The sequence below is a fragment of the Haliaeetus leucocephalus genome, unplaced genomic scaffold (assembly GCF_000737465.1).
Source record: "Haliaeetus leucocephalus isolate CR32 unplaced genomic scaffold, Haliaeetus_leucocephalus-4.0 Scaffold495, whole genome shotgun sequence".
Classification (NCBI taxonomy): Eukaryota; Metazoa; Chordata; class Aves; order Accipitriformes; family Accipitridae; genus Haliaeetus; species Haliaeetus leucocephalus.
Window position 1 is genome coordinate 363,241 of NW_010972931.1, and position 12,913 is coordinate 376,153.

General features: G+C 37.3%; 1 protein-coding gene across 1 annotated transcript in view; it reads left to right on the plus strand.

Annotated features, from left to right (window-relative positions):
* MYO16 (myosin XVI) overlaps positions 1-12,913 on the plus strand; it is a 305,367-nt gene that overhangs the window by 212,099 nt on the left and 80,355 nt on the right. The window contains exons 24-27 of the mRNA XM_010575622.1: positions 59-134; positions 2,859-3,034; positions 7,503-7,583; positions 7,840-8,045. Of these exons, the coding sequence (XP_010573924.1) occupies positions 59-134; positions 2,859-3,034; positions 7,503-7,583; positions 7,840-8,045 (539 nt within the window). The remainder of the gene's footprint in view (positions 1-58; positions 135-2,858; positions 3,035-7,502; positions 7,584-7,839; positions 8,046-12,913) is intronic.

Below are 12,913 nucleotides of genomic sequence, written 5' to 3' on the forward strand. Positions count from 1 at the left end.
TAAGATTTTTAAAAAATACATTGGTCATTATTAATGATGTCATAATATTTTATTATAGGTTACTTATGAAATTGCTGGTGCGATAGAAAAAAATAAAGATTCCCTTTCACAAAATCTCGTATTTGTAATGAAAAGTAAGTAAATGGTTTTGTGGTTACTGTTGTTGAAAATCAAGATATGACTTGACTTTAATTTTCATTTTAGTTTTTAAGAGAAATTGGTATATATTTTATTTCCACATAAAAAAGTCACCCTCATCTTTTTGAAGTATGTATGCGTTGTTTGAAATTTGATCTAATTTAGAAAGCTTTTGGAATTCATGAACATAAAGCATCTTCATCATGTGGTGTGATGGAAAGAACAAGAAGGTATAGTGTGATAGATGAGTATGACTTAAAGAAGTTGTTGAGTATGAATTAAACAGAAATAAACCCCAGAAAATAGGGAAAAGAAATAAGGCTCCCAAAATCATAGAGACTGCAGTGGGATGCACTTCACTGCTTGACTACCTTTCTAAAAGCAGGAACTTGTGGGCGTTCTTATGTTTTTCAGTGAATAGAAACAAATGTCCATTGAAATACAAAATTAAATACCTTTCCATGTGCATATTGTATAATTACAACTAATAATAATGTATCCCAGTTTATTAATTAATGATTCATAATTAGATTACTAAAAACCTCTATCATTTACCCTTTCTGTGAAGAAAAAACATTTTCCTTGGGGAAATGTCAGTGTATCCTGAGATGTTTGTCTTTTCGCCAACCACTGCAGAGTCTTTCATTTAATATATTATATACTTACATTTCCTTCATAGAAATAGAGGTCTTTTGGAGCTCATTTGTATTCCAAATCAGCCCTGCTGTTACAATGTATTGTTTTTTAGCAATTTTACTGTGAAATTAGCTAAACTCCCTAGTAAAATAATTGATGCATTTTAAGGGCAAACAGTGTACATTAAGGTTGAAGAAAGAAATGGAAGAATTGATTTTGTATATAATCCTATTGATCATAGTTCTAGAGACATTTCAGTTCTCACTACTTGGAATGTACATGATAATCTGGCAAAGAGTATAAGAAGGTATGGCAACTTCCATTATGTTCTACAAGAGAGAGCATTATTCCATTCTCCCACAGTCTCCTTTTTGCACTTTCATTATGCAAAAATTTTGTGTAATCACCTGTGCAACTGTTAAAAGGGAAGAATGGAGGATTGGATTGGATATAAAATGTTTGATATGCTGAAAGTGAGTGTATATATAATTAAGAAGTCATAATAATAACAATTACAATTAATGGAAACATTCTGAAGGCAGAATATTTACAAGCACGTCCGTCATTTAAGGGCTATGTTCCTCCTTTTTCAAGTGACTTAGGCTTAAAACCTATTGATTATCACTGACATACTTCCTTTAAGGTCAGTTTCATAAGTTCTGTAATATACCTTAAGTACATGCTTCCTTTGATTTCATTGAATTTAGTTTCCTTAATCAAAACTTTTAATTATGCTAAGAACATTAAAGTAATTTGCATATATGTGTAAGAATGTGGAACATACCTGTCCAACAAATAAATCAGGAGAGACTATTGACATAGGTTTTATCTGTTTTAATTTGAAGGACATAATTTTAATGCCTTTCCTAATGCTACTTACTATATTTATCCATACTTTAAAAATACGGAGGTTTACTATGTCCGCTGATTGTGCTGAAATTGTTTCAAGTATCTGCTTTACTATTTTCCTCATAATTTTATTACTCCTGTTAAGTAAGGAATAGTAATCTCCACAGAAAAAGGGAGAGAAATCTGTTGCATTTAAGCATCTAGTAGTATACCTTTAGACAGCTAATAAAGAGCAAACTGAAGATTTCTACCTGCTGTGCTAAACTTAATGACATTATTCATGATGCTTATCCTATTCATCTTTCTGGGTTTTTGTTTGTTTTATTCACATGATGGGTGTGATCATAATGCCAGTTTGTTAGTTCCTAAAAAAAAACTAATAAAAATTAAGGATGGTTAAGGATGTATCACACAACAGGTTTTTAATGCTTATAGGTGCTGTGGCAGTACAAGCAGCATGTAATTACCATGTCCATCTTAAAAAGCCCACGACCATAATCTCATAAAGGATAATTTGACTGAAATTAGTATAAAGTATCCTATTTGTCTTAAAACTCAGATTTTTATTTTTTAAAAACCTGTTGGAAGTGTATCTGTTTTGTACTAATTATCGCCAGTGCATCAAACATATGTATGGTGTTGTCTTTTTCCTGTAAATGTTTGTGAGTGTGGTCTTGATGTAGAGAAATGTGAACCCAGCTTGCCACAGTTCTGCCCTTCACCTTGCCTTTTTTTATTAATCCCTTCCCATATTGTGTTTTATGTAATTCTTTTTCTTTGGTGCAGTGAGTGTCTATAATTTCTTTCTGTCAAGTGCCTTTATGATTTCTAAATACTACATGTTAGGTAAATGTCACGCAGAATGCATCTTTTTTTATAGCTTTAATAGATGGATAAATTGGGAGGCTGTAATGGAACAAATTCAGGGGTGATTATCACATAAGTAGTTAAGTTTAGACAGATCACAGTCTGAAAGGTTTTGTTTTCTGCCCTGTTTGTTCAGCACAGGACCTGAATATGTTTAAAAATAGTGTTACTGATGGCTGACATCCTTAGATATTGAATGTTCTTTGATAACTAACATAATATAATAGTTCATTGGTTTGTCTACTTGTTTTAAGTTTACTTACTTAATTCTATCTCATACTGTGTGTCTTTTTACTCCCAAATACAATATATATAATTTTCTAACTTGTGTTTTATCTTCATACATTGATTTCTTCTTTTCTTCCCAGCCAGTGAAAATGTAGTCATCAATCAGTTGTTTCAATCCAAGCTGACACAAACTGGATCACTTGTTCCTCCATATCATTTCCTTAAAATCAAAGGGTGTAAAGCAGCTTTGCTGAGTAAAAAACCATCGGTAGCCTGTGCAAGTGGAGAAGCAAAGAAATACTTTGAGCTCAGCAAGGTAAGAATTTAGGACTCTTTCTGTTCTTCGCTTCTTGAAGATTTTTCTGTTACTTTGTCATTTCTGAAAGCTCCTTGTTCTCTGCTTCATTCTCTGTAGTCATTAAACTATTAAAATTATTTAGTACTTAATATGAACACTAAAGCAGTAGTGAGAATCAACAGGTTATAATTTACTAACACCAATAATGCTGGTTCAAGAGCCTCTTTCTTGGACTCTCTGAGCAGAAGGTTAGGCCAGATGATGAGGTCCCTTCAAGCCTGAATCATTCCATGATTTTGTGGTTCCAGGGCTTAGCAGTGGATGCAATATTACTGGTTTTTGGCTGTATAGGAACACTTCTTTGTGTTGTCTCCTTGGCTGACTTTATGATGAATAGTTAAGTAAATTAAGACATAGGAAGAGCAAAAATAAAACCTCAGTGTCTTTATTGTGTTAACCTGAGAAGATTTCTGCTTTGCAAAAGATAGTTTGTGTAGTTTTGTATGAAGATCAACTCTGTACGTTTTGGCAAACATTGTTATGTTAAATGGTCATTTGCACGTAAATTTTCCCAGTTGATTTGAAATCAAATCAAACTCTCCCCATTTCTGAACTTGTGCCTTCTTCTGCTAGCTACGTCAGTAAAAAAAGTTTAAAAAAAAGGGGGGGGGGGAACTTTGAAGGCTATCAGAAAATTCATTGTTCATGTCACATGGAACATCTGTCTTTTGAGGAGGAGTAACATGATTTGCTGAGTCCATTCTTGACAGACCTTTGGAATTCCTCCTTCTTCTAGAAAAGAAACGAGCAGTTCTCACAATACATCAGCTGCCTCGCCAGGCTTCTTGAATCTTACGGCTATTTTTGGCTTACAGCTGCATAAAATTGATTCTGTCATGGGATTAAGGAGCGTGCTCTCATGTGTCATTGTGGAAGGCGTTATGCAAGTACATCCATAGAATAGCAATGGGACTTTCCTTATAGCACCCCTGCTGATAGTAGTATAATTCCTGTCTACTGTTCTTGTCAGTAATCTCAGTGGAAAAACTAAAGGTGAAGTGAATGGTGTTGGTTTAAGGCTATATTTAGCAAACAGCTGAGGCCTCACAAGGTGCCTTTAGGTGCCTTTCCGCTATAACAACAGTTTCCTAGAGAGAGGAAGCTTCCTAAGGCTGTGAAAAAGATCCTAGTCCCTTACATGGAAGGAAGTATGAAAAGCACGTCTAAGTTAGAAGCCTTATCAAGCCGGGGGAAACACCACACAGCTGGGATCTCTGAAACTATGAGGCTTTTGACCAGTCCAGAATAGCTTTTAAACTGGAGTTACTCTCTTGAGAGAGAGAAGACATATTCAGATTCCTTTGGGAATCATGGTAAATTAAGTCAGAAATTCCAGATGCAGTGAAAATGCTCTAAACTTTAAGGTATTAGGTGGAAGGTGGGAAGAACTTCATCCTTCATCTGCCCACAGAGGCAAGGATGGCTTGGCTTCTCAAAGGTGGGCTTTGAGAAGAGCTGTGCAGGTGAGACAGAACACCACTTAAGTTTGTAGATACTAAGCTGGCCTAATTTGAGCAAGGTACTGTGCTGCCCTGCACGACGGAAGCAGAACTTCAGGTATCTAAGCTGTTCCAGTGGCAAAAAAGCGACACTTGTTATTTTGGAATAGGCACCTGATGCAGGAGCTGGGAGTAGGTAAGTGCTTAAATTTTTCTGTGGATCAAGCCCACATCTATAACTGCGCTGTCCCAAATAATTTCTTCACTTCTCCAGCATAGCCTTGAAAATCCACTGTGATGGGCTGGAATAATGCTGGTTTTGTTGTTTTGTTACTGTAATTGGAAATGCAATGTAAGTGGCATTTTCTTCTTATAATTAAAATGACTACAGGTTGGAAAATCTTAACCACTGCATTTTTATTGGAGTTTATGCTGAGGGTAAAGGGGATAAAGAAGGAAAAAAAAAGGGGGGGGGGGAGGGGGAGGAAGAGGGACATTAAGGCAAGATTTATCAACAAGAGACTGGCATTACTTTTATATCTGAAATCTGAGTTGTAACATACATCATTCTGTAGGCAGAGAGAAACACAAAATGGAAGGTATTCATGTTGCTGTGTATGGGTAGTCATCTAGACTCCACCATACCCAGCGAAGAGAAGTAGACACTTTCAGAGGTCAGATAAGAGTTTGTTGTGATTTCTCTCCCCTTTCAGCTTGTCGTCTGCAGTCCTAGCTACTTGCTAGGTTATGTAATTATAGATTTTTCTGTGTATGGCCATGTATCTACATGTTTACCTTTCCATAAGTGACTCTTTCCTTGATTTTGAGTATGTTGTCAAAGGTAAGGATGGTCTACCTCTTTGAACTCCCCACTCTACTTGTAGTAGGGTCCAAGAAAAGAGTGCATCCATCTTAAGATAGACATGAATAAATCTAATAGCTGGCCAGAATTTTGGAGCACATAAGGATTTGTAGGAATTTGGCGATGTCAGCTCAAGTCTCTGTGACTTACGAAGACTGTGTCCCCTTTTCAAATAAAATAGAATATATCTTCACTGATACTCTCACAACTCTCTTTTCCTCACATCAGCTCTTGCTCCCTTATTTTTCTGTAATCTTTTCCTAATGCATACTTTGGCCCTCTTGCCTTCCCCTCGCTTCCTTTGGAAGAATCAGTGGGTTTCCGAGTTAATACAGCAGAAGTCTAGTCACATGAATGCACAATCACTAACAGGAAGCTTTCCTTTCCATTGACTTTATGTTGTTTCTCTTTATGAACGCTTTGCTTCATTGTCTGTTAGTTGAAGAACTCATCTATTGCAAAGCTTTTGGTATGTCTTCTGGTTAAAGCTTTTAAATACTCTGCTGGTAAAGAGAGATTTTTTTAGGAGAAGGTTCTAGCTTCTTAACAGAGGTAGCAAATTTACATATATGGTTGGGGTTTTTTTTGTAGATCAGAGGTACAGGATTTTCCAAAGTAAAGCTGTATATTAGAGGGTAACAGAGAAGTACAGGTTCAGTGATGTAGTCTTGTTCCTTAGCCCATAGCTAAAGATGTCCAAGTTTGGAGAGTTTTAATTAAATTAATTTTTTGTCTTTGCCTTTTTTCGTTTCTTTTCTCTCCCTCATTCTGAACCAAACACTTCTTTCCCATGGGAAGAAGTGTGCAACACAGGACAGCAGGCAGAAACTTTAGCACCCAAAGCGTTGTTCCTGGCTCTTCCATTAACTCAGGAAATGGTCTTGAACTAGTGGCTTGATCTTTTGGGAGGAAGGGGTGTGAGTGCATTATCTGTCAAGTGGAGAAAACTATTTTGGTTATAGTCCTCAATCATTTTGTAAACTTTAACTGAGAAGTGTCATTGGCATGCTAATGGTTCTTTTTATGAGAAGTCCTGCAGCAAGCAGATCTACTTTCCTGTTTTGAAGTTGGGGATGAATTTGCCTTTAAAATCTCACTGCATCCTAGTAAGTGAGATTTGAAATAAAAAAGAGCTCCAAAGTTTAGCATAGGGAGTAGAGAATTGCTTGCATTGCAATATTTTAAATGGAATTTGGCTTGAGTGGGCCCAGCTGAGGAAACATACACTTTTTTGATGCAACTGGAAAAAGACAGGAGTAGGCCAGAACATGCTGACTTGATAGAAGGGGAGTTTTAGGGGATAAATGGACTGGAGAAGGGCAATGGAAAAGTCAGAGGTGAAAAGGCTGTCCTTGATACAAAGGTTTGAATCTAGAGCTTGGCCAAATCCTGGAATGCAATGATTTTGCCAGCCTTCCTGTAGAAAGTTTAATAAACCCCCTAATTTCTGGGGCCACTTTTAGGATGATTATTGCCATTTTAGTCTCTAAGATAGGAAGTAGAACAGTAAAAAATAATTTTTTTCCCCAACCCTGATGTATAGGATAACATTGGTTCTAATGAGCCATGAAGTTACTGATAATTTATGTCTATAATGGGTGAAAATGGGTTAAAAAAGAAAGAAAACCAGGTTAACTGCATTCACATGTGTAGGAAGAAGAAAGAAGGGTTTTTTTAATACTAATACTATTGTTTTGCCTTCAAGGTTTTTTTTAATGATCTGTGCTTACATTTACTCACTTAAGCATCTGCCAAAGACATAAGGAACCTTTTCAGAGAGTTACAGAATTATGCTACTTATAGGCAGACTGTATTGCACAAGTCCTGCTTTTGCAATAGAGTTCCAGGTCAAATTGCTTTGCCCAGTTATTTGGAAAAGGTATTTTATCTTTCCAACAGTATACAGCTGCTTTTGAAATCTAAACTTGCTTGCCAGTCATGGCTCTGCAGATACTTGAGGATATTTATCCACTTTCCCAATTCTTTCTGAAACTCAAATCATTGTCTGTGACATACTATTTGTATAAATGTTTGCCTTTGTTAGTCAATTGTGTAACAATGAAAATGAAGGTTTACTGCCCATCTTGAGTTAAAGTTCTTGTGTGTGTGCTTTTCTCCCCAACAGCTACTGAAAAAGAAAGGAACATCCTCATTTCTTCAGAGACTGGAACGAGGTGGCCCAACCACCGTGGCAATACAGCTCAGGGTTAGTGAACATCTCCTGGGCAGAAATTTACCAACCCTTCACCACCCCCCCACCCCCCCACCCCAAATTTTAAAGGCAGGATTAGTCTCTACAGATTGTAATGGAAGAAAGAAAAATCATATGCTTGAGAAAGCCACTTGCATGGCCAGGTCAAGCTGTTTGAGAAAATGATGTTAAAAAGTTAGGAAGAGCATATGTGTTGAGGAGTTTCCTTTGCTGCCCAATAATAATTGATAACTGATTTTTTTTCCCACAGAAATCACTCTCAGATATTATTGGGAAGCTGCAGAACTGCACGCCACATTCTGTTCATTGTATAAAGCCTAATAACTCCAAGTTGCCAGATACTTTTGACAATTTTTATGTGTCTGCTCAACTGCAGTATATTGGCGTCCTAGACATGGTCAAAATCATACGACATGGATATCCAATACGTCTCTCTTTCACAGACTTCTTGTCAAGGTAAATTCTTTCAAGTTTCATAAAAACCTTTTTCTTAGCTATGGTACAAAGCTTTCTGTCATGTTCTGGTAGTGCTTGCAGTGTTGTTTTGCTGATGAGTCTTTCAGACTTTCTTCCGAGAAAAATTATGTCTTCAGCAAGGGGTGTAGGCTTGTTATTTTTTAATTGAATGAGTCATGAACTTTGTGGAAATATATTTGTAAAGATCATCAGCAAAATGTATTCAATTTAAAAAATGCAACTTCATAAAATAGTTATATTTTTATAATTCATGGTTTTATACAATTTATAAAATACAAATATTGCATGTTGTCTCCGGGTAATTAAAAAGCAGAAGGAGAAATAGTCTAATTTTTCAAGTTTATTGGTGTAAGTGTCATGGTTCAGTATTTGTATTTCATATGCTAGAATTTGTTTCTGTATGGTGATGAGTTATTAATGCTCGTACCACAATTCCATTTTTATTATTGTTGTTAGAAATGAGTGAAATTTTGAATTAATGTGAAAAGACAAAAGGATATGCATCACCGCTTCTGGCTGAAGGAAAACTCTTTTCCCCCATCCCCAGTTCAGTTTTAGGGTTTTGGCTCGCTTACATTCTTAAACGCTTCAGCAAAGAAAGAGCACCATCTTGTCCAAGAGATGTTCGGTTAGCAGCCTCATGCACTCAACACACGTTCCTCTCTCTGCATGTTCTACTCCTTGACGGATACATTGAGCAGTCATGATCTGGCCTATGTATTATCTCCTGCAAACCAGCGTGGGAATACCAGCTGCTTACATACGTCTAAACTTTCAGTTGCTTTCTTGAAAAAGTTGTGGATGTTAAATTATTGCTTGGACAGGATCACATTCTCTCTGGCAATTCTGTAAATATTCAAAAAGTGCAGGAGTATAGGAGTTTATAATCCCACATGTTTCAAAGGTAAGCCATCTCTGTCCTAGCACAATATTCATGCTGCAGCATGAATCCAGAAATGTAGGCAGGTTGAGGAGAAGATGCAGATAATGGGAGATTTGGAAAAGCAGGCTGCTTTCATGGTCAGAAGTGGTAGGGGCAATCCCTAAATAGCCGTTTCTATACTACTAAATTCAACACTTCAAGGGACTATTACATGAGCATAAACACACAATCTTTTCTACTATTAAATCCTCACAGTGGTTCCTGGTAGGGATTTGGTCCTCGCCACCTAGCTTTTGTCACTGCAATTCCCAGGTACAGGTTGGGGGTTAGCACAGGCCTGGGACCACTCCTGGTGGGCAGCGTGGAGGTAGCTACTCTCTTTTGGAGGATAAAAGAGAGTAACCATATGTGCAAAGGTCATTTTATTCAGTTGGCTTCAGTGCCAGAGAAAGGTACCATGCATGTTCACTCTAACAGTATAGGCATGAGTCTGGCACGTTGTCTTCTTTGGAGAAACTTTATTGAAAAATATTACTAAAAGAATGTTTGAAGACTCAAGTACAATTTCAATCTTTTTCTTCCACTCCTTCAAGTACATCCCAAAGACAAATTTTTACCTAAAAGTCTAGAAGTCATCTGGTGCCTCACAATAAATGTTTATTTGCAGTAATGATAGGAAAACAGAATAGCAACAAAACCCAACAATATTATGCCAGCAACATTCATGCTATTATTTTAAAGTGTTCTAGTTTTGTTACTGTCCATCTTTATCCCTTTTCCTCCACAATAAATTATCTTTATAGGTTCCTTGCACCTGAGTCCCTGTCCTTTTACCTATTTGCACCAGGTCCTAATAATTTTGTTATTATACATAAAATTAATTAAACAGTGGTGGGGCTCGCATGGTGTCACTGAAAATGAAGTCCATTCTATAATATTACCTGTGAATATCTGTTGAACCTACTCAGAAGTTAGCAATAATCACTCTGTGTACATCTCTTGACACTAATGATTTTTCGATCTATGTACAAATAGGAACACAGAGCGAGCTCTTGGCCTAGCAGTACTGAAAGAAACCATCAGCATTATAAGGCTTTTACAGTAGCCATTCCTGTCACACAGGCCAAAGCTTATCTTGCTTTGAACAGCAGAATATGCAAATTCTTCACTTTACTCACCATGACCAGTTAACCTTCATATTCACATTCACTGTATGTGGATAATTCTTTTCATTTCAAATAGTGTAAGCATGTAGCTATTTCTTCTGTTACTGCCTGAAAAGTATGAAATTTTAAAGCAGAAAAGATAGTATTGGATTGTAGTTGAAAAGTGCTGTTTATCCTTAATGCTGTATTTTTTAGCCAACAGACTACAGATAAAGATTAAATAATTATTGAATTCAGAGAGTATAAGCTACCTTTTCAAAAGTCGTCTAAAAAACTGTCACTTGTACTACATCCCTGTATTGCCTCAGTGACTGGACAGGATGGTTTTGGAAACGGAATAATTAGTTCTCGCTATGTTCTTGTAAACTGGATTTGCTTTTTTGGCTGTTCAGCCTAACTCTGGTCTTGTCCTGCTATTCATTGATTGGAATGAGAAATGATTTTGTGAGATTTCCATACATGCTTATAATCCTGAAGCTGATAGACTTTCTCATCTTCCAGTTTTTTATTTCCTTTGGCGTCAAACTGGTATTTTTAGTGTTCTAATACTTGGGAAAATAGCATCTTCTCTATTTCTGCAATTATTTTTCCTTCATTGTGGCTTTTCTACTTCTTTTGCATGGTTCAGAATGGTCTGTGATTTCCAGCCCCTACGTGGGCAGCAGTGGTTGCACTGGTATGCATTTGGGCAGATTTTGAGCACAGGCACTGAGCTACTGAGTGCGATGGCTTTCCAAGAGCTGCTTCTTGCAGAACAGTCAGGATGCTGCACAAGAGTCTGAACCTGTCTCTCTGAGGTACTGGTTATTATTCTTCAAGCTGCAAAAGAGAGAAAAAATTATATCAGCTTGAATTTTACTTAGAGTCCCTCAATTCCAAACCAATACAAATACCATACAAACAAGTAAAATATAAAATGTCAATTATGACAAATAGTGATCACAACAGGCCACAATGATACTGGGGTGTATATGAACAGACTCCATTCTGAGCTATCCTGGAACGAAGAAGAAAAGAAAAAAAAAAACAAACAGAAAAACTACTGCTCTAGATAGAGATGGATAGTTAGAGGCTTAGTTAAAACCTTATAATTAAGGAATGATCATGAGCAGGAGTAGGATCTGAAAGACAATGAAGGCTTGCTTATTACCTTCCAGCACAGAAACATGTGCCAACTGATACGGCCTCCACTTTCTGTGTTATTTTCGTATCTGGAAGGAGCCATCATACTCAGAAACCCAGGGATAAAATACAGCTCTGTCACAGTGAATGAGGATGATGTTCTTTTATTTTACCTTTTCATCTTTTCTTTTTTTTTTTTTTAGTAGGGAATAAGTGTATCTGTTTAATATTATTCTGATTATGCTGAGGTGCAGGGGGCAGAAAAATCAGGAAACAAAACACAGGGAAAGATGAAGGAATTCTTCTTTATTCACTGTAGGAAGCTGTAAACAAGTGAATGTTCTTACCAAGTGCTCTTACTGGGCTGAAGAAGTTTAGCCTCCCCATGGCTTGCCCCAAGGGGCAAAGGAATTACTCCCCATTACTCTGGGGAGACAGCTGACAACAGAAAAACACAGAGCAAGAAAGAAAAAATAGACAGTTTCCATCTCTTAATGAGAATAATGAAATTTGCCTACACCATCATTTTTTTTTGTATGTTTATAAGAAATAGAAATACAAGTCATTTTTGCTTTATTCTGTCATGCTTTGCTGTGTCCTTGTTTGTAAATACTAAATACTAGTAAGGACTCTTGATTTTCACGTAGGTTTTCTCTTTTGAAGAGGACGGTGTCCTCCCCATTCGAGTCATGCTAATGAACAATTTGACCATGTGGCCCCAAAGGGGGAAAAATAAGCCTGCAGATGTAAAACACAACATAACCTGCTATGGTTGTTAAGTGTGACCCTATGAACTGTCAATCCAAGAATGACAGGACTTAGAGGTAGCAAAATGTATCCCCAGAGGCATGCCTGTGAGAGGTTTACCCATAACTAAGATTTTGTCATGGTTTAACCCCAGCCAGCAACTAAGCACCACGCAGCCGCTCACTCACTTCCCGAGAAAATCGGGAAAAGAAGTAAAACTTGTGGGTTGGGATAAGAATGGTTTAACAGAACAGAAAAGAAGAAACTAATAATGATAACACTAATAAAATGACAGCAGTAATAATAAAAGGATTGGAATATACAAATGATGCACAGTGGAATTGCTCACCACCTGCCAATCAATGCCCAGTTAATCTCCGAGTGGCGATCCCCCTGCCCCCACCCCCCCCAGTTTATATACTAGACATGACATCACATGGTATGGAATACCCCATTGGCCAGTTTGGGTCAGCTGCCCTGGCTGTGTCCCATCCCAGCTTCTTGTGCCCTTCCAGCTTTCTTGCTGGCTGGACATGAGAAGCTGAAAAATCCTTGACTTTAGACTAAACACTAATTACCAACAACTGAAAACATCAGTGTTATCAACATTCCTCTCATACTGAACTCAAAACATAGCACTGTACCAGCTGAAACCAGGACAGATTTTCACCTTCAGTTTGTGTCTTGGAGTCTTTCTGGTGGGCTGAGTTTCAGTGAATGCAGCTGTGTGGTTCACAGCTTGGCTTAGCTCAGCTGCAAAGTGTTTTATAGTAGTGATGCAAGGAAATCTTGTTTTTGTAGAGCTGAATGTACTATGCAGTTCTCCTGGGCTTACCTGGCTTGAGAAGTAAAGGATATTAATGGTAGGTCTGAAAGCACTGTGCAAAATCAAAGAGAATTTGTAGCCTGGATCCCAACTTGAATTTCCA